The 24,538-nt window shown below is 42.5% G+C and overlaps 1 protein-coding gene across 1 annotated transcript in view; it reads left to right on the top strand.

The window, feature by feature from the left end:
• The window catches only part of DNAH8 (dynein axonemal heavy chain 8), a 536,895-nt gene that overhangs the window by 39,803 nt on the left and 472,554 nt on the right, over nucleotides 1-24,538 (top strand). Inside the window, exons 7-8 of the mRNA XM_065401473.1 lie at nucleotides 7,076-7,252; nucleotides 15,819-15,932. Coding sequence (XP_065257545.1) covers nucleotides 7,076-7,252; nucleotides 15,819-15,932 — 291 coding nt within the window. The remainder of the gene's footprint in view (nucleotides 1-7,075; nucleotides 7,253-15,818; nucleotides 15,933-24,538) is intronic.

Genomic DNA, 24,538 nt, shown 5'->3' on the forward strand with positions numbered 1-24,538 from the left:
AGACCAAAGCAGACTGTGAAGAACTTCAAAAAGATCTCACAAAACTAAGTGATTGGGCAACAAAATGGCAAATGAAATTTAATGTGGATAAATGTAAAGTAATGCACATTGGAAAAAATAACCCCAACTATACATACAATATGATGGGGGCTAATTTAGCTACAACTAATCAGGAAAGAGATCTTGGAGTCATCATGGATAGTTCTCTGAAGACGTCCATGCAGTGTGCAGCGGCAGTCAAAAAAGCAAACAGGAAGTTAGGAATCCTTAAAAGGGGGATAGAGAATAAGACGGAGAATATCTTATTGCCCTTATATAAATCCATGGTGTGCCGTGCCCACATCTTGAATACTGCACACAGATATGGTCTCCTCATTTCACAAAAGATATACTGGCATTAGAAAAGGTTCGGAGAAGGGCAACTAAAATGATTAAGGGTTTGGAACGGGTCCCATATGAGGAGAGATTAAAGAGGCTAGGACTTTTCAGCTTGGAAAAGAGGAGATTAAGGGGGGATATGATAGAGGTATATAAAATCATGAGTGGTGTGGAGAAAGTGAATAAGGACAAGTTATTTACTTGTTCCCATAATATAAGAACTAGGGGCCACCAAATGAAATTAATGGGCAGCAGGTTTAAAACAAATAAAAGGAAGTTCTTCACACAGCGCACAGTCAACTGTGGAACTCCTTGCCTGAGGAGGTTGCGAAGGCTAGGACTATAACAGGATTTAAAAGAGAACTAGATAAATTCATGGAGGTCAGGTCCATTAATGGCTATTAGCCAGGATGGGTAAGGAATTGTGTCCCTAGCCTCTGTTTGTCAGAGGGTGGAGATGGATGGCAGGAGAGAGATCACTTGATCATTACCTGTTAGGTTCACTCCCTCTGGGGCACCTGGCATTGGCCACTGTCGGTAGACAGGATACTGGGCTGGATGGACCTTTGGTCTGACCCAGTATGGCCGTTCTTATGTTCTTATATCGAGGGCAGCCACACAAAGAATAATCTTTTCATCCTCAATACCAAGTCCCAGAGACCAGAAGTGAACTGGGTTTCTGGTAGGGACCCCCCATGGATGCAAACTGATATGCCACTTCCCCCACATTGGCCCTATTGGGACCCTTGGGCCATGTATAAGGCACACTTTCCCAACCCGCCACGAGCAGAGACAGGGACATATACACTCTCTGTCCTCATCAGTCTCTAGACTACCTGACCCTCAACCAGAATTACTAGAGGAGCAGGAGGAGAGTTTATACCACCAGCCCACTTCTCCCGATGAGGCCATCGTGCCACCACCTCCAACATCAGCAAATGGCTTTAAACAGTTCCAAGAACTGTTCTGCAGGATTGCGGATTGCCTCCAGATCCCCCTGGAGGAAGACAGAGAGCAACAGCAGAAGTTGCTCAACATCTTGCATGCCTGTACATTGGCAAAGGTCACACTCCCGATCAACAATGGCTTGTTGGACCCCGCCACTGTGATCTGGCAGACCCCAACATTAATACCACCCACCTGCAAGCCAGCAGACAAGAAGCACTATGTCCCCACTAAGGACATGGAATTTCTCTTTTCCCACCCTACTCTGAACTTCTTCATTGTCAGTGTGGTGAAAAAGAAGGGGCGACAACACCATTCTAGGACTACCCCTTATGACAGAGACTGGAAGAAGCTAGATCTCTTTGGTTGCAAAGCATACTCCTCAGCAACTCTCCAGTTCTGTATTGCTAATTATGAGGCACTGCTAGCCAAATATAATCACATCAACTATTCCAAGTTTCAGAAATTTAGCCAACACCTCCCAGAGGACAAAAAAGAGCAGCTCCAGGCACTGGTGATGGAAGGACAACTTCTGGCCCACATGGTGCTGCAAGCCTCTCTGGACGCCGCGGACATGGCGGCCCACTCTATTGCAACATTGGTGATGATTAGATGAGCCTCATGGCTTCACCTCTCAGGGTTCCCCAGAGAGGTGCAGACTACTGTGAAAGATCTGCCCTTTGAAGGATCTAAACTCTTCGCTGAGTGCATGGATGAGTCCCTACATTCTTTAAAAGATTCTAGAGTAATGCTGCATTCACTTGGTATACATGCACCAGCACCGAAGATAAGACAGGGTAGATATCAACATACCCTAAGGTCTCGACCTCTACATTTCACCCCTCAGCAGTAGTATGACACAATGCAGGTGACAGAGACCTCCTCCCACATGCAGACAGACACCAGCGCAAGGGACTACTTCCCCCCCCCCATCTACCTCCAAACAACAATTTTGAAAATTTAGTTGAGGCCCCAAGATGCCTTTGCCAGGTCCAGTTGCTGCAACCATCTCCAATAACCTATCAGTTTGTCTACCGCTTGACCCCCTTCTACCCATCATGGCGACAAATCACCTCAGACAAGTGGGTTCTGGAAATCGTCAACAAAGGGTATTCCATTCCGTTCCTCTCTCTCTGCTGCATACCTACCTGGACACCAGAACACCACGGCAGACTCATTAAGCAGGAGATTCTTACAAGTCCACGAGTGGGAGTTAGACAGAAGAGCCCTACAACACATATTCAACTGCTGTGGATTCCCAAGCGTATATCTCTTCGTCATACCTGAAAATGTCAATTGTCCACAATGCTGCTCAAGAGTGGGTTTGGGTCACTGATCTCTGGGAGATACCTTCCTCATACATGGGATGCACCCTTACTCAACACCATTCCACCCTTTCCCCTGCTGCTCATAGTACTTCACAAGATACAGATGGAATGAGCCAGAGTCATTCTCATAACCTCATCACGGCCGTGACAGATACGGTATCCTTACCTCATGCACATGAATGTCTGTCCACCAATCACCCTGCAGTTGACTTCACACCTCCTCTTGCAGGATGCAGGCCAAATCCTCCATCTGAATCGAGAACTCTTCCATCTGAAGGCATGGCTCCTTCATGGTTTCAGGATCCAGAGCTGACCTGTTTGGAAGAGGTAAAGGAGATTCTTTTAAATAGAAGACGTGCTACAACTCGTTATACTTACCTGCATAAATGGAAAAGATTCTGGACTTGGTGCGATACCAACTATGTCCCAGCAATGAACACTCCTTTACCATTCATTCTAGACTACATTCTAGAACTTAAAAGATCAGGACTGTTCACAAGCTCAGTTCGTGTACGTCTGGCTGCCATTACTGTATTCCATCCCAAGATAGAAGGTCATTCCATATTTACCCAATCATTAACAAAAAGATTCCTTAAGGGCCCTCAAAACCTTTACCCTCAAATCCGAGACCCCACCCCACCTTGGGATCCCGGACTAGTTTTGTGCTGTCTCACCAGCTCTCCATTTGAACCCATGACAACCTGCTCCTACATACACCTATCCGTGAAAACAGCATTTCTCCTCGCCTTCACTTCACATGCTGATTCCTTACCACTACATTGAGTGGTTAGTCCGTTCACAGCATTTAGTTAGTCCTTGATGTCCTTCTTGGATGAGGTTTAGGATTTCTCTTCTCATTTCATTTGGAAATAAGATGCAGTCACCTTTCATCATGAGTCCACTTGGCTCATTTGTCCACGTACTGCAAAGTACTCTTGTCACTTCCTTAATTTCCTTTAGATACTTAGGCCACCCACCCCAATGTAACTTAGAACTTCTTGAAACTGTGTCTGTCGATGTTGCTTGTTGTAACTAGTGTAGTCTATTTTCTGACACTGGTCTTTATGCATCCACATAGGCCTATATGTCATTTTTAAGTCCACAGGTAGTTGAGTGTGATGCTGGGGTCTGTGACAGTCTTTTTGCTACTACCACATTTCCCCCCAGGAATGTATTTAGCAATTGGGTTAAATTACATTAACTTTATTGGTAGACACTAGAATCTTAGAGGTGCTTGATCCAGGTCTTTTCCATTGATGAAGGTTGTAAGTGATTTATGGTCTGTTATCAGTGTAAAAGCATCCAATCCACACAGATATCTGTAGAAGTTTTGAGATACGTATACACTTGCTAGGCACTCCTTTTCAATCTGTGCATATAGTTTTTCTGCTTTTGTGAGTGTGCAAGAGCAAAATGCAACTGGCTTCCACACAGATCCATGTTGTTGCAACAGTACACCATCTATGCCATAAGTGTTTGTTTGGAGAATACTGTAGCTCCTTTCACTTTGAGAAGAAAGTCATGCAGTGTTGGGAGGATGTATTTTTTAGTTACAACTGCTTTATTTAGTCTTTTAAGATCCACACAGATTTGTATTTTTCCATTTTTCTCTATAACTGGTACTATTGGGGCACACCAGGTTGCTGGCCCAGAGATTTTCTCAATTATGCCAACCTATTCCATTCTCTTTAACTCAGTTTCCACTTTATGAAGTAATGAGAATCCTGTCGTGTATGTACACTGTATGATTTAGCATTGCCTTTTATGATTATTTGTACTTAGTCTTCTTTTAAAAGTTCACTATCACCAAATATTCCATTGAGTTCTTCCACCTTTCTCACTAGGCCCATCATAGCTGCCATGATGCAGCTGGGAAGGTTGTTGGTCTTTGATCTTTTGATCACATATGATCTGAATAAATAGCTTTTTGTCTTTGTAAATTGTTTCTGTGATGAACTGGCTTGTGCAGTTCGGAATATCTCCAGGGCTAATCAAGGCTGAGTCACGTGATTTCAGCTCTGGGAGGTATTGAAAGTGATTGTAAGTCCCTTCTGAGATGATGGTCACATCTGCTCCTGAGTCAATTTTAAAGTCAATAGTCTTTTCAGTTCACTCTCCAGGCAGGCTCTGTATCATCACGGGTGATAGATTCCAGAAACAATGGCTCTTGATTCTAATAAGCTGCAAAATGTATATATTTTATGCATGTTTTACATATTTTACTTTAGTTGGACACACATCTTGAGCTGTGAAGTTTTCTACTTCTTATGTATTTAGTCTAAAATGCTTTTTGCAGTTTGGTTGAAATCTGCCCCTCTTAGTCTCAGGAGACTTTTGGTAATTACTTTTAGCATCTACAGCTTCTAAGTTAATTTCAGATTTTTTAAGTTTGAGAAGTTGCCCTTGGTTTTTCTGTTTTGCTAGCTCAGACTGCTTTTCCCTTTTCTGTGTGTAGTGTCTGTTTTTAATTGTAGCTGCTGTGAAAGGCTTTTGTCTGATAACCCAATAATCAGCCTATCTCTGATATTTACATGTTTTGCATTCATAGAATGACAGTTTTCAGCCAGTGCTAGGGTGACCAGATGTCACGATTTTATAGGGACAGTCCCTATTTTGGGGTCTTTTTCTTATATCGGCTCCTGTTACCCCCCACCCCCTGTCCCAATTTTTCACACTTGCTGTCTGGTCACCCTAGCCAGTGCATACAGAATTCTTATAAAATATTCAACATTTTCCCCTGGTTCTTGAATTCTCTGGTGAAAGCATGCTCTTTCGTAAACCTTATTTCTCGGCAGAATAAAGTATGAGTCAAATATTGCCCAAACTCTTTTATAGTCATCTTTGTCACAGTCTTCAGTAAAGGTGAATGATTTAAAGATATGCTCAGCCTGCTTCCCCATAGCATAAATTAAAGAGCATACCTTGCTATATGTCCAGTTTCCTTGTGGAGTTTGGTTGCAATGTGAAATCTTGCAAAATATTGCTTCCAGTCTGTGTATTTTGAAGGTTTTGTCAAAACTGAAGTTCTCTGGGGCATTGAAGAGTGGCATGTTGATGAGATCATGCAAACTTTGTTGCTTTTCTTTCCTTCTGTCTGCAATCTGTGTTGATTTGTTCCTTCTGTTTCTGTTCTCCTCTTGCACTATTTTACTTTTGACAGCATGTCATGTACACCTTGTACACAGTGCTGCAGGTCAGGCTTTTGTACCAGATATGGACTGGCTACAGAGCTTCCTTCCTAGGGTCATACAAAAGAGATGTGTCCACTATAAGATCCTTTAATGTAGTGCCAGGTGTGGCTGAGGTTAGCTTAAATAAGATATGTTACACTCAATGCTACCTACTGGCTGAACGTTATAATACCGTTCAGCCTTCCATTTCATCTTGCTCCTGCAGGGATCCAGTGTCATCAGATCTGTGACTGACCAAGAAGCCCTCTCACTCTTTCCTTCCTTGACAACAATGCTGCAGAGGGCTCTCTGAGCTGCCACAGGGCCAGTGACACCTGATCCCTGCAAGTACAAGTACAAGTACAAGGGGAGGCTGCACTTGTGCCTACTATTACCTATGGCTGTTTTTTTCATCGATTTCAATGTTTCAGCTGAAATCGAAGTTTACCAACATCTGTTGATTTAAATTGAAGCCTGCCAAGCCTACCTATGAGAAAAGGTTAAAACACCTGGGCCTGTTTAATCTTGAGAAAAGAAGACTGAGGAGGGACCCGATAACAGCCTTCAAATATGTTGAGTACTGTTATAAAAGATGATGGTGATCAATTATTCTTCATGTCCACTGAAGGTAGAACAAGAAATAATGGGTTTACTCTGCATCAAGGGAGATTTAGATTATGTGTTAGAAAACTTTACAATTATAAGAATAATCAAGCACTGTAATCAAGCACAGGTTTTCAAGGGCGGTTCTGGAACACCCATCATTGGAGGCTTTTAAGAACAGGTTAGATAAACACCTGTCAGGGATAGTCTAGGTATGCTTGGTCCTGCCTCAGTGCCGGCAACTGGATTTGAGGACCTCTCAAGGTCTCTTCCAGCACTATATTTCTATGATTCTGTGATTCTATGTCCAGCTCTCTGTCCTGACTGATTTAAGTCCTCCTTCTGAGGGATTCTAATTAGCAAAGGATCTAAGCATGGTTATGACCTTCCCTGCCCTTTATACCCTCTACTACGAGAAGCAGAAGGGTTCTTAGGGTGTAGGTGTACCTCCAGTGGAAGCTGCTATTCCAAACAATCCAATCTCATGTTCATGGGGTGCATACACACCAAGAGTGGAATCTGTGGGGACAATACATCTTGAAAAAACATAGTTACTGTAGGATTAGCAACATTTCTTTACATAGAGTAAGAAATATCTAAACTAGTGATACAAACTTTGTTTTATATTTAAAGTTATTTTATTGATTGCAGGTTCTTATTGAGAGTGAGCAGATGAGAAAAGAAGCTGACGATTCAGGGCCATTGACTGAACTAGAACACTGGAAACGCATGTCTGCTAAATTCAATTTTATTATTGAGCAGATCAAAGGACCAAGTTGCAAAGCTGTCATAAATGTTCTAAATGTTGGACATTCCAAACTATTAAAGGTAATTCTTATTTTGTTCTTTTAAAAACTCCTTTGATTGCTTTAAGCTAGACTTGCAATATTTATTTTACTTTATGGTATTGAGAGGGTCTTTGTGAGGAGAAGTGGGAGAAGGAAGAGGAAAATATAGGGGAGGAGGTACAGTACATAGTATATGGAGAGAAATAGCATGGGATATTAGGGGATGTAGAAATAAATTACAATTACTGAAGCTAACTCAAGATAATTTCAGGACCTGCCTTGACATTGTTTTTTCTGAATATCATCAAGTTTGAGTGATTGCATATGTCAAATCTACTGTAGGCATGTGTGCTCCCTGTGCACAGATGCCAGAGATCTCCCCCACTCAATGGTACCCATTGGGGTGGCTTGAGTGCTTGCTTTCGCCGCGTGCCACTGCGTGCTGGTATAAGAGAGTGGAGCTGCCTTCCTCCCCCTCAGTTCCTTCCTACTGCCAGTGACAGTTGTTGGAACAATTCCAGACTTGATTAAGTCAAGAACTTCCCTCATTCGTCTTTGTATATATTTGTAAATTAGTAGTTACAGTTAGTTTTAGGGCTAGATGTCCATTTTTGGCCTCTTTTGACCTTTTTTCTCTTTCAGTATTGGGACCAATACCGGAATGATGCCTCACTTCTTGGGGTTTAAGTCCTGCCAGACCTGCACAAAGCCTATGCCGGTCAACAACCTGCATCCAACCTGCCTGAAATGTTTCAGAGAATCTCACATCAGTGTCAAATGTCACATTTGTAAAGGTTTCAAACCTTGATCAGAAAAAGATAGGGTGGCGAGACTTAAGTGTTTGCTTATGGAAGCAGTACTTTGAACCCCATTGGCGTCGTCACATGGGGAAAGCACACCAACTACATCTACTTTTTTACGGTGTGCACCGCTGGTGATATCTCTGGCTCTTTGGTCCCATTGCCTGATACTGAAGAAAAGACTCAGACCTTCTCAGGTTCCACTTCTGCATCAGTATCGAAGTAAGACAGAGGCAGACACTCCACAAAGCATTTGGGAGAGAGGCCATCCCTAGAACACTTGTCATCTCTCAAGGCGGGATTGCAGCCTCTGGGGCTTGTTCCAGGTCTATTGAGTCTGTCCCCTGAAGGACATTTGTAGAGCCAAGAGATGGTGCCAATCCTACCAACGTCAGAGGCATGTGCAACTGCAAAAGATTTGCTTAGCCTCTTGGTACTGGTATCACTGGCAGCGGAAAGCCTGCAGTTGGTGCTCATATCTCGCCGCTCCAAGATCCTGCAGTACTGCCATCCAAACCTCCGCAGAAGCCTGTCTTGTCCATAGGGAAACCTCCTGTGATTTCCCCGCTACCGCCATCCCTGGGCTTGCACTATCTCTCACCTGTTCCATCGGGATTGGCCCCTCCTCTGTCAGAGGCATCCTCCTCCTCGGACCCAGAGGTGAGGTCCTCTCTATTATGTCTGGGAGATGGCACATCCCCCCATTAGATTTGTTGTGAGCATGGGCTGTGCAGCAACTCCAACAATGGCCCTCAGCTTACCGTCAGTGGCCATTTTGGTGACCATTGGGGCATTCCCCCTCCAGCCATGTCCTCCTTTTAACCTTCTTGGATGCAGTCATGGAGGGTGAACCAGAGACACCAGCAACAAGAGAACCATTCCCCAGTATCTGGTGCTGAGACCGGTTCCAGGCACCAAGATCACCCTTCTCTGGTACCCGGTACCAAGACTAGTACCGAGCAGCCAGAACTCACTTGGGCAGCCTTAGCCACCACCTCAGGTATCAATTGAATATCCTTGTCTTCATCACCAGATGAGGCTATAGAGCCATGAAGTTACTCACTGGAGGATTACAGAGCCCATTGAGGTTTTTTAAAAAATGGCCTCTGTACTTGAATTTCAGGCAGAAGAGTTGTCTGAGAGCTCTCACAAGTTGGTAGACATCCTGGTGTTGGCAATCCTGGCTAGCGAGGCTCTACCAACTAGTGAAGCCATCATGGAACCAGTCAAGGCTTTTTGGCAGACACCCTCCTCCCTGCCCCCCACAGCAAAATGAGCCTCTTTTATTCTAAAAGTTATGAACATTTTTACTATTACCTCTCCCCCTTCGCTTTCTTTTGTGATGGCAGCTGCCAATGAGCGGGAAAGACAGGGACAACAAGCTTCCATACCAAAAAGCAAAGACTCAGGGAGGAGGCACAGATGCCAGCAAACAGACCTGAAAATGGGAGTTTGAGTGGGAGTTTGTAAGAGGAGTTTTTTTTGGGGGGGGGGGCAGTGTGTGGTATTCTGTTTTTGTGTATGTGTATGTGTGGTTTGTTTTTCCTTAACGGGAGCTTAGGAGGGAAGGCTGTGATGGCTACAGAGGCAGCAGTGGTAGTGACCCAAGAAATGGAAGAGACAATGAAGATGGCTGGTTGTGGAAATGGCAGGATGTACATTATCCTAGAGTGGGTATCTGAAAGATGCTTTGTATGAAGTGCTGCCTGATAGATCTGATGGAAGAGATGATCCGAGGTTTGGAGATGCAAGTAGAAATGATGGTTGAGTTTTGAAGGGGATTTGAACAGATAATGGAGGGAAGGAGAGAGGAGGCTGAAGGGAAAACTCAAATCTTGCAGATGCACCCTGGACTGAAGAACTGTGAAGGTAGACTGCTGGATGAGGAAAGTGGCCAGTGGAAGCATGTGACTACAAGAAGAAGATAGAGGAAAAGACCAGCTAGTGAAGGAGAAATAGAGCTGAGGAACAGGTTTGCTGAGTTGGAAAATGAAGGGGCTCAGTAGGCAGTAACAGAAGGTGGGAGGACAAGGAAGAAGAGCAGCTAGTCCTACAGGAAGAGGAGAAGAGTAAATCGAGGTAGCCGGAGTTTAGAACCCCAGGAAGTTAGAGGATAACTCACAGAAGATTGCAAGTGAAAACAAAAGACAAGAGGACTTACATCCAGAAAGAACAGAAGGAGAAAGGCTGGAGAATTGTACCAACAACAGCAAGCGGCAGATCTACATGACTGGGAACTCCCTATTAAAAAGAACAGACATGCCTGTCACCACAGCTGATCCAGAGAACTACAGGAGGATGTATTGTCTGCCAGGAGCTAAGATGCAGGATGTGGACCTGAGGCTGAAGAGGATCTCTAGCAGAGGCAGGAAAGAATCCACTGATTGTCCTTCATGTGGGAACAAGTGATAGTGCTATATTCTTGCTGGAATGCATCAAGGGAGACTATTCCTGGCTGGGGAAGATGCTTAAAGAAATGGAGGCTCTGGTGATCTTCAGTGGAACTCTACCTGTCCCTAGAGGAGGAGAGTGAAGGTGAGATAAGATTATGATGATCAACAGATGGCTCAGTCAATGGTGCTTTAAGGAGGGCTTTGGAATGTTTGACCACTGGGAGGCATTCATGGACAGAGGACTGTTCTCACGTGACGGACTCCACCTGAGTAGAGAAGGAAATAGACTTCTGGAATGCAGGTTGGCGGAGGGATAGCTCAGTGGTTTGAGCATTAGCCTGCTAAACCCAGCGTTGGAGTTCAGTCTTTGAGGGGGCCACTTAGGGATCGGGGGGAAAATCAGTACTTGGTCCTGCTAGTGAAGGCAGGGTCCCTTCCAGTTCTATGAGATAGGTATATCTCCATATTTTAATTAAAAAAAAAAACTAATTAAAAGAGCTTTTAAACTAGGAATTTGGGAGAGACAAGTGGGAGATGCTCATGTAAGTGTCACACCTTATTCTAACATTGAGTGGAAGGAAAATCAAGTAAAAGAGAAGACAGCAATGGAGAAAGGAACAACAGAGGGTAGGAAAACGGAAATCAAGATGAAAAATAGTGCCAATACCAATGACACAAACAGCCAGATAGGTGATGCTGGCAGTAAAATGGCTGTACCTAATTGGGCAAGGAATCTGTGTGAAGCCAAGTAGAAACAAGCAAGATGTCTGTATACTACTGCAAGGAGCCTGGGTAACAACATGGAGGAACTAGAGCTACTGGTGCAGGAAATGAAACCAGATATTAGAGGGATAACAGAAACATGGTGGAATAGTAGTCATAACTGAAGTACAAGTATTGAAGGGTATGTGCTGTTCAGGAAAGACAGAAATCAAGGTAAAGGTAGAGGAGTAGCATTGTATATCAATGATGAAGTAGAGTGTAAAGAAATTAGAAGTGATGGAAGGGTAAAATGGAATCTGTTTGGACCAAAATCATTTTGGGGAAGAAAGGTAACAGAGGCTCCACTAGAATAGTGTTTGGGGTCTGCTACAGACCCCCATGGTCCAATTTGGCTATGGATAGAGATCTCTTTAATATTTTGATGAAATAAATACTACCAGGAATTGTGTGATTATAGGAGACTTAAATTTCCCAGATATAGATTGGAGTACAAGTACTACTAAAAATGCTTGGGCCCAGATTTTCCTGGATGTGATAGCTGACAGATTTCTTCACCAAATAGTCACCGAACCAACAAGAGTTGATGCCATTTTAGAGTTAGTATTGATAAGTAGTTAGCACCTCATAGAATAACTGGTTGTAGAGGGCAATGTTGGTTCGAGTGATCATGAGTTAATTCAGTTTAAATTAAATGGAAGGATAAATAAAAAGAGTTCTGCATCTAGAGTCCTTGATTTCAAAAGGGCAAACTTTAAATAATTTAAGGGAATTAGTTAGGGAAGTGGACTGGACTGAAGAGTTCAAGGATCTGAGTATGTGGAGGCTTGGAATTACTTTAAGTCAAGTTGCAGAAACTATCTGGATCCTGCTGCATCTCAAGTAAGAGGAAAAATGCATAGGGAAGGGTTGCAAACCAAATTGGATGAACAAGCATCTAAAACAGGTTATTAAGAGAAAGCAGAAAGCCTCTAAGGAATGGAAGATGGATTGGATCAGCAAAGAAAGCTACCTCTTGGAGGTCAGAAAGTGTAAGGAAAAAGTGAGAACTGCCAAAAGCCAAGCATAGTTGGACCTCTTAAAGGAAATTAAAACCAATAGTAAAAGGTTTTTTAGCCATATAAATGAAAAGAAAATAAGAAAAGAAAAAATGGGACCGCTAGGCACTGAGGATGGAGTGGAGATCAAAGATAATCCAGGCATGGCCCAATACCTAAACGAATACTTTGCCTTAGTTTTTAATAAGGATAATGAGGAGTTTAGGATTAGTGGCAGGAGGGCTAATGGAAACAAGGATATGAGAGTAGAAATTAACATATCTGTGATGGAAGCCAAACTCAAACAGCTTAATGGGACCAAATTGGGGGCCCTGGATAATCTCTATTCAAGAATATTAAAGGAGCTAGTACATTAAATTTCAAGGACAAAAGCAAGGATTTTTAATGAATCCATAAATTCAGGGTTGTACTCCATGACTGAAGAATTATTAATATAGTACCTATTTTTAAGAAAGGAGAAAAAATGATCTGGGAAACTACTGGCCTCAGTTGTATGCAAGATCTTGGAACAAATTTTGAAAGAGAGAGAAAGTAGTTAAGGACATAGAGGTAAATGGTTATTGGGATAAAACACAATATTGTTTTACAAAAGGTAGATCGTGCACAACCAACCTGATCGCTTTCCTTGAGAAGATAACTGATTTTTTTAGGCAAAGGAAAGGAAGTTGATCTAATCTGCCTGGATTTCAGTAAAGCATTTGATACAATTACACATGGGGAATTATTAAATTGGAGAAAATGGGGATTAATATGAGAATGCAAAGGTGGATAAGGGACTGGTTAAATGGAAGACTACAAGGGGGCACACTGAAAGGTGAACTGTCAGGCTGGAGCATCGTTACTAATGGAGTTCTTCAGGGATCAGTCTTGGGATCAGTCTTAATAAACATTTTCACAGATGACCTTGGGAGTAAAATTGGGAGTGTGTTAATAAAATTTGTGGATGACACAAAGTTGAGAGGTTTTGCCAATATGGAGGAGGATCAGAATAGTATATCAGAATATTTGGATGATCTTGAAAATGGGAGTGATAGAAATGGGATTAAATTTAATAATTCAAAGTGCAAGGCTCATGCACTTAGGGACTAACAACAATAACCTGGGGACTTATTATTTGGAAGCGACAGAGAAGGAGAAAGACCTGGGTGAACTGCTTGATCTTAGGATGACTATGAGCTGCCAATGTGATGCAGCCATGAAAAAGGCTAACACAATCCTAGGAATAGGGAAGTGTTACCACCATTATACAAGGCCCTGTTGAAAACTCATTTGGAATACTGTGTGCAGTTTTGGTCTCCAATGTTTAAGAAAGATGAATTCAAACTGCAACAAGTGTAGAGAAGGACTACTAGGATGATCAGAGGAATGGAAAACCTACCTTTTGAGAGGAGACTTAAGGAGCTTGACTTGTTTATCCTAACAAAACAAAGGCTGAGGGGAGACATGATTGCTCTCTGTAAGTACATCAGTAGGATATTAGGGTTATCTTCTGGGGGTGGGGGCATTTTGTACGTCTATCAATGTACTACTTGTGTCACTTGTGTTCTCATATGGAGCTCTACTTCTCCTCGCTGCAAGTTCCCTCCCAGTGGAGCTATCCTGCAAGACCTAGGTTCCCCAGGGCTGGGTTCTTTCAGCCCCAGAATCAGAATAACACACACACACACACACACACACATATATTTACAGAGCACGTCTGAGAGGACCGGGTTAATCAGCACTCCCAAGCTGACCCCTTATATGTCCCTGGACTCACTAGGCTGGGTCGAACAGCACCTCCAAGCTGTCACCCTCATATGCCTTGGGCACCGCACCAGAATAGAGTATGCCTGAGCAGGCTGGGTCGAGCAGCACTTTCAATCTGCCACCCTCATATGCCCCTGGACTCAGCAAGCCTTCCCTCTGATTCCTTTACTGCCCAGAGTCTTATTCAAAATAAAATGAGACCATGCTAGCTACATCCTTATAGCACTAGTGTGGCTTCTCACCACTTGTACTCGATCCTACTAACCTTGTCAGTTGAGCCTCTGTCTCTGCCATTAGATCCAGACAATCTCCTGTGACCATGGGCATCTGCTCCATCCCAACCTCCAAGGTCTCTAACACTGTGGATGCTTCATGGCTGACACCCTTTGAAAAGTTCTGCTTGAAGGATGTGCAAAAAGTGCTTCTGAATAACAGAAAACTCTCAGCTAGAAACACTTACCTCACTAAGTGGAAGTGCTTCTCCATTTGATCTCGTAGGAAAGATCCATCTCCAGAATAAGCTCCTTGCACCTCGTACTGGACTATCTTCCAGGTCTAAAAAAGAGTTTGGCTATTAACTCAATTAGGGTGCATCTGGCAGCTATTTCAGCCTTTCACATCTGGGTGGATAATAGATTCCTTTTCTCCAACTCCAGCATCACCTGATTCTTAAAGGGTATGGCCAAACTGTGCCCTCAAATACGAGACGCCACCCCCCCTTGGGATCTGATTTTAGTCCTAACAAAATGGATGGTACCTACCTTCAAACCCCTTGCAACTTGTTCTCTCCTCTGTGAAGGTTGCATTTCTGGTGGCAATTACCTCAGCCAGAAGGGTAGGTTAGTGGAGAGCTCTGGTGTCAGAACCCCCCATATACAGTTTTCCATAAAGATAAAGTTTATCTCTGCCTTCAACTGACATTTCTTACAAAAGTAGTCTCTAATTTTTGTGTTAAACAAGCAATCTGTGTACTCACATTTTTTCTGAAACCCCATACACTTAGAGATGAGGAAAAGCTTCACTTCTTGGATGTAAGAAGGGCTTTAAGTTTCTACCTGGAGCATGCTAAATCTCTACAGATCATCTACACAACTCTTTATAGCAGTTGCAGAGAGAGGTAGGGGCCCTCCAGTTTCCATTCAGACAGTTTCATCCTGGATCTCTTCGTGCATTTGCGTATGCTACCAATTGGCTAATACTATCCAGCCAGCTGCAGTGTTGGCACATTCTACTAGAGCTCGGGCAGCTTCTGCAGCTTCCCTGGCACAAGTGCCAATTCTAGACATTTGTAAAGCAGGGACTTGGTCATCACTCCACACTTTCACTTCTCATTATGCCAATTCCCATCAGTCCAGAGACAATGCCAGTTTCAGATGGGGTGTCTTGCAATAACTGTTCAGATAGACTCTGAACCCAGCTCCCTGGGTGTTTGCTTGTGAGTCACTTACAGTGGAATTGACATGTGCAATCACTTGAAGAAGAAAAAACAATTACCTACCTTTCCATAACTGTTGTTCTTTGAGATGTGTTGCATGTGTCCTTTCCATGACCTATGCAACGTGCCCTCTGTATCGGAGTCTGTCTGATACAAAGGAACTGAGGGGGATAGGAGCGGCTCCACTCTCTTCTACCAGCATGCAATAGTGCACGGCAACAGAGGGCACTCGAGCCACTCCAACAGGTACTGCTGAGGGAAAAAAACCTCCCAACTTCTGTGCACAGGGCACACACCCACCTACAGTGGCATGGACATGTGCAACACATCTCGAAGAACAACAGTTATGGAAAGGTAGATAACCATTTTTTACAAATGTGTATATTCTGCACATCTATATATTGGCAATAATATATTGATATGTATGAAGTTTTCATAGTATTTTTCCCTCTAGATGTGGCGAGAGTTGGATGCCAGAATCACAGACACTGCAAATGAATCAAAAGATAATGTGAGATATTTATACACACTTGAAAAAGTATGTCAACCGCTTTATAACTATGATCTTGTAAGTATACCTTTTGTGATTCTCAGTACACAGTTTAAATAGTCATATAGAATGCATAGAAAAACAGTAAACTTTAGGATAGAAGTAATCTTCTTTGTGGGATGTTCTACTTCAGAAAATGTATTTTTCTAAATTCTTGTGTAACTTGTTATTTTTAAACCATCATTTTATTGGACTAGATGCAATGAAATATTAATTACTGTACCTTTTTGCATAGAAATTAAGTCTAAATTCCTATATTTTTTAAACTTGTATTTTATTAACAATTTTGACGGTCCATTTTGTCTTTCTTGGAATTGTATATACTTTTTAAAGGAGCTAAAACAGAAAAAAAATACATTTATGTACACTACAAAGATCATATAATTAAATTTAGTGGCTTTCATTAAAAATTCAGCATGTACCAACAATAACCATACAATTGTATCCAAGAAACCACAGTTTCTCTAATACATGAAATATATGTTCATTTGTTAACAAATGTTGCAAGGCTGCCTAAGAGTAGCAAGATAGGGGCAGAAAATGGTCCAAGATGGTATAATTTAAGAGGGAGGAGGAGAACTCATATGTGAGCACATACAATGTAATCATCAGAAGAATATAATTTGAAAAGTACCTTTTTTGTTCCTTTTGAATTCCAGATTTCTTTCTACTTTTGCAGATTAGTGAATCTTGTTTCTCATAGTAACTCTTTACAGGCAGCTAACACAGTTCTGTGTTTAGAAGAAGAAACAACCTGCATGCCTGAAACACTCCTTTCAGTTAACATGGACAAAAAAGAAATAGCAAGTGATTCTAGAAGATCCACAAGTCTGCTACTAAAAAAATATATTCATCATGTTTGATTCAGTCCCCTCAGTTAGTCTGGCAATGAATAAGATTCTCACACCCAAGCAATTTTATTGAAATTCACAGCTTTGCCTCTCTGACTTTATTTTCCAGTTGGGAGGATATGTCAGCTAAGGTATTTGTACAGCCTCCAATATTGTCATCTTTGAGCACCTCATAATACCTCTGTGAGGTAGGGAAATATCTGCATTGTACAGATTGGAAACCAGCTTGTCTGAGGTCACACAGGAAGTTTTTGGCAGAGTAGGGAATTGAACCTGAGTCTCCAAAGTTGCAGGCTCGCACCCTAACCAGTCTTCTTTCTCATACAGTTTGTGGTGTCTGGTTTCCCTCTTCCTCAGACAGCAAGCATGGAAGCTGGTCAGTCCATGTATAAAATTCAGTTTCTTCCATGCCACCATTAGAGGGGGGTTTGTCCAACTGCTTGTTACCAGGGAGAATGGGAAAAGGAGGTACAACAAGGGAAAGTTACTCACTCTTAATCCTCAAAAAGAACAGGAGTACTTGTGGCACCTTAGAGACTAACAAATTTATTTGAGCATAAGCTTTCGTGGGCTACATCCCACTTCTTCGGATGCATAGAAGTGAACATATATTGAGGAGATATATATACACACACATACAGAGAGCATGAACAGGTGGGAGTTGTCTTACCAACTCTGAGGCTACGTCCTCACTACGGGGGGTGTGTGTCGATTTAAGATACGCAAATTCAGCTACGCGAATAGCGTAGCTGAATTCGACGTATCAGAGCTGACTTACCCCGCTGTGAGGACGGCGGCAAATCGACCTCCGCGGCTCCCCCGTCGACGGCACTTACTCCTACCTGCCCTGGTGGAGTACAAGCGCCGATTCGGGAATCGAATGTCGCGTCCCGACGAGACGCGATAATTCGATCCCCGAGAGATCGATTTCTACCCGCCGATTCAGGCGGGTAGTGTAGACATAGCCTGAGAGGCCAATTAAGTAAGAGGGAAAAAAAAAACTTTTGAAGTGATAATCAAGATAGCCCAGTACAGACAGGTTGATAAGAAGTGTGAGAGTACTTACATGGGGAGATAGATTCAATGTCTGTAAACACGGCTGCTACTCTGAAATCACTCTTAATCCTGTTTATCATAGTTCTCTGTTCTCTCATGTGATATCCCTCCTTCCTCCCTTCAGGGAGTGTTGCTTTAAGTATTTTCTTCTAAGTAACTTGCTGTTTTGCTTCTTTTTAAGTTTTCACTGAGAGGAAGTGGGTGAATTGAGGCTTATATACTATCTAGGATTGACAGATCTTTGCCTCCTGTTTGGTGGAGCCATAGTGTTACTATTAAGGGGTTTTGCTGTATGGAATGGGACAAATGAGGACTGCCGCAAACAGGATTAACAGTGAGCAATCTTCCCTCTGCACCACAGAGAATCACCAAGTGGTGCCAAGTATCTTGCCTTCAAATTCACAGGTACATGTGAACATGAGATCTAGATTGTTTGTCACTGGGGTTTCTTCCCCAGGGTGCCTGTTAGGCCCTGGGCTTGGCCCCAGCACTCACTCAGGCCTCGGATCTGTGATGGCTGGGTGTTTTCCCATGCCAGTTCCACTCAGAAGGGGCTCAGCCAGAGGGCTGAGATAGTCCACCCCTTCCAGCGTTGTCAGTGAACTGAAGAAGGGGAATTAACACAAATGAATTATCCCATGACTGTGGTAAGATTCTTTTCCTTCAAAGAGCTCTTGTTGAGCTGCAGCCCCCAACTAAGTTCACAGGCAAATATAGAGGAATAGTCACCTCAAAAACTGAGTCAGGATCAGACCCTCCCTTCTTTCAAGGAGAGGCTAGTGGGCAGCAGGCATCAGAGGAGCCCCTGCCTTGTCAGCCCTCTCTCCAGGGGCTGAGGACTGGAGGTCTGCTTTCCTCCTTGGTCTGCTACCAAATGTGCTGGGTTTTCCCCCTTTTGAGCTCTTTCCTCCAGGTCCGACATCTCTCATAGGTGTGGTGGGGTGGGGCCACCTGAGCCCACATTAACTCATTAACCCTAAATTGCCTAGGGTGGTGTTTTGTATACCCCATTACACTGTTCTAGAGTAGATTTCAGCGTGGTAGCCGTGTTAGTCTGTATCAGCAAAAACAACGAGGAGTCCTTGTGGCACCTTAGAGACTAACAAATTTATTTGGGCATAAGCTTTCGTGGGCTAGAACCCACTTCATCAGATGTATGGAGTGAAAAATACAGTAAGCAGTATATATAGTATAGCACATGAAAAGATGGGAGTTGCCCTACCAAGTGTGTGTGGGGGGTCAGTGGTAGCAATTCAATCAAGGTGGAAGTGGCCTATTCTGAACAGTTGACAAGAATAAAAATTAAAGGGGGAGGGATAGCTCAGTGGTTTGAGTGTTGGCCTGGTAAACCCAGGGTTGTGAGTTCAATCCTTGAGGGGGCCACTTGGGGACCTGGGGCAGAATCAGTACTTACTTGGTCCTGCTAGTGAAGGCAGGGGGCTGGACTTGATGACCTTTTAAGGTCCCTTCCAGTTCTAGGAGATGGGATATCTCCATTAATTATTATTATTTATTATTATATAATAATTAACTGTAGTTCTTAGGTAAGTCTATGATAGTTTTAGATGTCCCATGTGCTGCAATTTCCACCTTCTATGGGTGATTGTTCCACTATCTAAAATCTTTGCTAGGCAGTTTTCTTCTTGCTATTCAATCTAAAATTTACCCTTTCTTAATTAGGTATGCTATGTTTGACAGGAATATCCTTAAAGATTATTCATTACAGGGAAAGAGATGATTTTAAAATATTTAGGAGCAAGTGGAATTTCACACCAGGAATTTCAAGAAAATCTTTCAAATATCAATATCAGAGGGCTAGGGTTTAAGACTCCGAGGCCCTGATTCAACAAAGTACTTAAGCACATACTTACCTTTAAGAATTCACTAGTCCCAGTTGTAGTTATAGGGGATTACTATTGTGTTTAAATTTGAGAATGTGCCTAAGTATTTGTTGAATTAGGGCCTTAAATGAGCCCCAAACCTAGTTTCCTTTCTATCAGAAAGAGGGAAAAGAAAGGAATGAAACCAGTAGCTAAAGAGCACCTGGTTCTCTAGAGCATGATTCATATTTAGAGGATGAAGGACTCTGCACCAAGAAATTAAGGCCTTCCTTCCAGTTTGATGGAATCTGAAGAGATTTATTGCATGCTTTAAAATGGCCTTTGTGATAGCAAGAGTGTTTTTATGCCACCAGGCCTTTCTCCAAAAAATCTCCTTCCCCTATTTACAATATTAGTTCCCTTTAGTTTACTGTCCCATATTTCAGAAGTTTGTCATTCTTGTAGAGTGGTGAGTTGCATGTATTTGGGAGAAATCACTTGGCAGGATCGCCGTTACAGCTCTCCCTCCAGATATAAAATACTTAGGAGAAAGCATACCCTCAATTATTCCTTTTGTGTCTCATCGTAGAAATGGTGATCCCAATAATGATCAGGATAAAGATTGATTTGGGACTCCCCAATGCTTTCTCTTCCTCTCTGAAAACTGCTTCCATTCTTTGGAGAAACATCAGATTCATTTATTTAGAATAAAATGAGACATCTTAATGATTCAGAAAAAATAACACAAAATTTGAATATCTTCAACTCAGTACTCAGGAAGCTTTTACACCAACTAACCACTATTCAAGAGAAAATTTCCAGAGTGAAGGACAAAATACCTGCAAGAAGACATAAAAGCAGACAACCCTATCCCCATCTCAGAGCTGTTTTCTCAGTGTTTACTTTATTTAATGATATCCAAGAAGCCAAAGGGATTTAGGTATATCCTAGATCTGAAATGGCTGAGCCAGTTCATCCTCAAAAAGCACTTCAAGATAAAGAAATTAAAAACAAAATTTGATCATCCATCTAGGATGCTTCTTGACATTTGCGGTCCTTCAAAATGCTTATGTGTGTGTATTAATGGAAGAGTGTTGCCAGCAGTATTTTTGGATCACCCTTAAGATTTCTCACCTCCTATTCTGTGTCTGGCACAGAATTTTCACTAAAATGGATGTGTATTAGCTGTAGAACTAAAGGAGAGAAGGTCTGGTTATAGTGTCTTATCTTAGACTGGCTGATTTGACTAAGAGGAGAAAGCCAGATCTGTAATACATTTTGTTTTTTACCACTTCCATTGTGTAGGGCTTGAAATTAACTCTAAGAAAAGCTCTTTATCTTTAATTTGTTCCATGAATCACCTGGGAATGTATTTTGACAAATCTGGAGACAGACTTTCATTTTCCCAAGAAAATCAAAATTAAGTCCAGTATGCAGTCTTTGAAAGGGATTCACCCTGTTAGGTCTTTTAGTCTGCTGCAAGGATTTCTGCAAAGTCTTTGCTTTGGAAAAATTGAAAACTGGATGATATAAGGTGCTTTGATATGGTCAAATACTTCATTTGACTTGGTGGTAAGACAATGTTTCATCACCCTGTCTACCTTGTCATAAGAAGAACATTTTTTAAACACGGTCCCAGAGATTTTGTTGCAGTCCTTAGCATTCTGAGATGACACGTTCAGGCATTTCATTTTTAATTTGCATAAAGTTCTTGTGCTGGGTATTCCCATCTCAGCAAGATTCTGACAAATGCCACTGTACAACTTCTATTTTTTTGAGTAATGTCCCTATGGATGCTCCACTTCAAGTGTGAATGTGCCCCATGTGCATTCAATCATAGATTTTAGGTAGAGGTGCTCATCCGGCCCATGCATGCATTCAACACAGTCTCATGCTCTGCACTGAGGCTATATAGAGCTGTGTGAGCGAACTGTCCTCCGTTCCTTGTCAACCACCTCAGCCTGAGATGGTGTCTCAGTTCAACTTACGTTAACTTTTTTTTTTGCATAGTTTTACTAAGTTTAATTATAGTAGTAGTTAGTAAATAAAATAAATAAATAAAGTTTGTAAGCGCCTGTGTCTTTTCAGTTTCTTCCTTTGGGGGAACATTATGTTACTAGGAGTGTATGCCTGGCTCTCTGAGGTTTAAATGTTGCTTTTCATGCCACGAGGCTTTCCCAGTGAATGATGGGCACTGCTGTTGCATCTGTTGCCTTGAGGAATCACATGTCCCCCAAAAGTGTAACTTTTGTCTGTTTTTAAAATTGAGAGGCAGAACAAACTGGGAGATCAATTCACATCTCATGATGGAGAGCTCCCGCTATCCTGCTTCTGACCCAAGCCATGGGACCCCCTCTCCCACATACACTGGTTTGTGAGCAAGTTGAGCACCTCACCCATTTCAGCACAGCACTCTCCCAGATCTTCTAAGAGGAAAACTCAAGAATTTTTTGAGAAGGACTCTAGGAAAATGAGTTAAGGTTCCTCAGGTCAGGAAATGTCTTCAAAGAAATACTGGTCATCGATTGAGACAGCTATATTGACGCCCACTAGTTCCCAACTCGATACCAATGAGACTGCAGGTTCCTCAGGTACTAGCAGCACCACTGAACCCAGAGAACCTAAGGATATTGGCTTTGAAAGGTTATCAGTACCATCAGGGGATTGAGGCAACAAAGAAGACAACTTCCTCTTCTAAGAGGGTACTGTTACCCAGAGTTTTCAGAACCCAAAGCACTGGCAACTTTACTGTTTTCTCCAGGTGGTGTCAGGAATAAATCAGTGGGGACACAGTTCCTCCATCTGATATATGATTGATACAAACCAAAATGCTTTTTACCTAAAACTTTTTTTTGATTAGGTCTTAAGGATGCGCACGCACACATACACACACATTCTCACACGGTAGCAATAGGTTCACAGCATTCCAAACATTTATAGTTACCCAACAAGTCTGAAATCGAGGAATCAACAGCCAGGCTTCTGGAGGGCCCTTCTTTCTGTCTATCTGCTGAGAAACTTAGGTGTCAGATCCTTGCCCAAAGAAAGCTTCCTCAGACTGCTCCTAAGCACACTTTCTAGCTAAACTTTTTGTAAATTTTCTCTGAACAAAGCACATAATTCATAATAGCCCCAATAGGCTAATAATTTTCTCTGCAACAGGTATTAACAATTAATTATTCTCCTTATCAGCAAAGCATTACAACAATAAAGCAATAACAACAATAAAACTTACATGTCAGAGGCACCTAAAACCAAAGCTGTCCAAACATTCCTTCTATTTTCATGGAACCTTAACTCCCTGTCCCAACGTCCCATTCTGATAGCAAAACTGCAAACATTCAGGTGCATGGCCTTGTCTCTCTATTTCTAGCTGTGTGATGTTTAGCTGGCAGTAGCGGAACACACAAGATAACTGACTGCAGTACTGTCAAATTCTGGGATGCACGCAGAAATGTCAAATTTGGGGGGTACAGTACCAGTAAAGTCAGCCCAGCTCTCAGTATTTAACATCTGAGTACCTCAGAAGACCAAACAATCATCTAGCATGGTACATTCCTCAGAGTGCTTGAACTCCAGAGCAATGTTCACTCTCTCTTCTACAGTCACCTCTGCTCAGGCTGCCACCTTTGTAATAATCACCATATGAGTACCGCAAGAATTCAGATTTTCAAGGGACATAACTATGACAGAGATGCCTGATTCTCCTTTCTTTGGTACTGATCTGTTCTTGGTACTGAGGGCCTCTATGTCTCCAAACATTCACTTGGTACCAATGGAGTCTCCCCCATTTTCTACTGTGCTCCACCTTTAGAGAGAGATGATGGGGATTTTTCTTTGGCTTATTGGATATCTATTCAAGGCTCCCCTCCGCATTATCAGAGGAGTATTTTCCACAGAGACTTCTAAGAAGAAAGAACACACTTGAAAAAAGACATTCTCAGGCTCCATCCCAATGGTCTGAGTATATTTGGATGCTTCCTTCTGTACCATATGGGCCCCCGCAATGGCCATATTGGGACCCCTGGGTGGCATACCATCAACAATTTTCTAGAACACCGAGCCTTACTCTTCAGCACAATAAAAGTAGAAAATCTCCTCCATTCTCTCTCCCACGAAGGCCTGAACCATGAGAGGAGACTTTTGAGAAACAGGAGGCTAGAGCAAATAAGGAAGTCACTCTGTTAACTAACATCTCTTCTTCATCCCCAGATGAAGCAGTCATGCCTCCTCCCTCATAGTTGACTGAGAATTTCAAGTGGTTTCAGGACTTCATTAAAAGGACAGAGGATTCCTTAGAAATACCACTTGAAGAAGTTAAGGAGTCACAACGTAAACTGCTAGACATTTTGCATACAGCATCATCTGCTCGAATTGTGCTACTGATTAATGAGGTTCTATTGGATCCTGCAGAGTAATCTAGCACACCCCAGTAATGATACTGTCCACCTCAAAAAGGGCTGATAAAAATATTATGTCCCGTCTAAAGACTTGGAGTTTCTTCTTCGAGTAATGTTCCAATGGGTGCTCCACTGTAGGTGTATGTGTGTCCCTGCGCCTCTAATCGGAGATTTTTGGTAGCAGTGTCCATTGAGCTGTGATGTTCTCTCCCTCCTTCTGGTCTGCCTCGAGGCTATCTAGCACTGCACCGGTGAACCCCTCTCACTTCCTTCTCAACCGCCTTTGGTCTCCAACGAGCGAGTTTGTCTCTTCCTTATCTGTGTCATTAGCATAAGTAGTAGTTGTTTTTGTTTCTTTTGTTCTCCTCAATAGTTAGTGTTTCCTTTTTTTTTATTCTGTTGGGATTAAAGGGAAAAAAAGAAGACAAAGAAAGAAAGAACTTTAGTTTACATTTCCTGCCCTGTCTGGGGGCATTCCCCCCACCCCTGACAATGTT

The sequence above is a fragment of the Emys orbicularis genome, chromosome 3 (genome assembly GCF_028017835.1).
Source record: "Emys orbicularis isolate rEmyOrb1 chromosome 3, rEmyOrb1.hap1, whole genome shotgun sequence".
In the NCBI taxonomy this organism is placed as follows: domain Eukaryota; kingdom Metazoa; phylum Chordata; order Testudines; family Emydidae; genus Emys; species Emys orbicularis.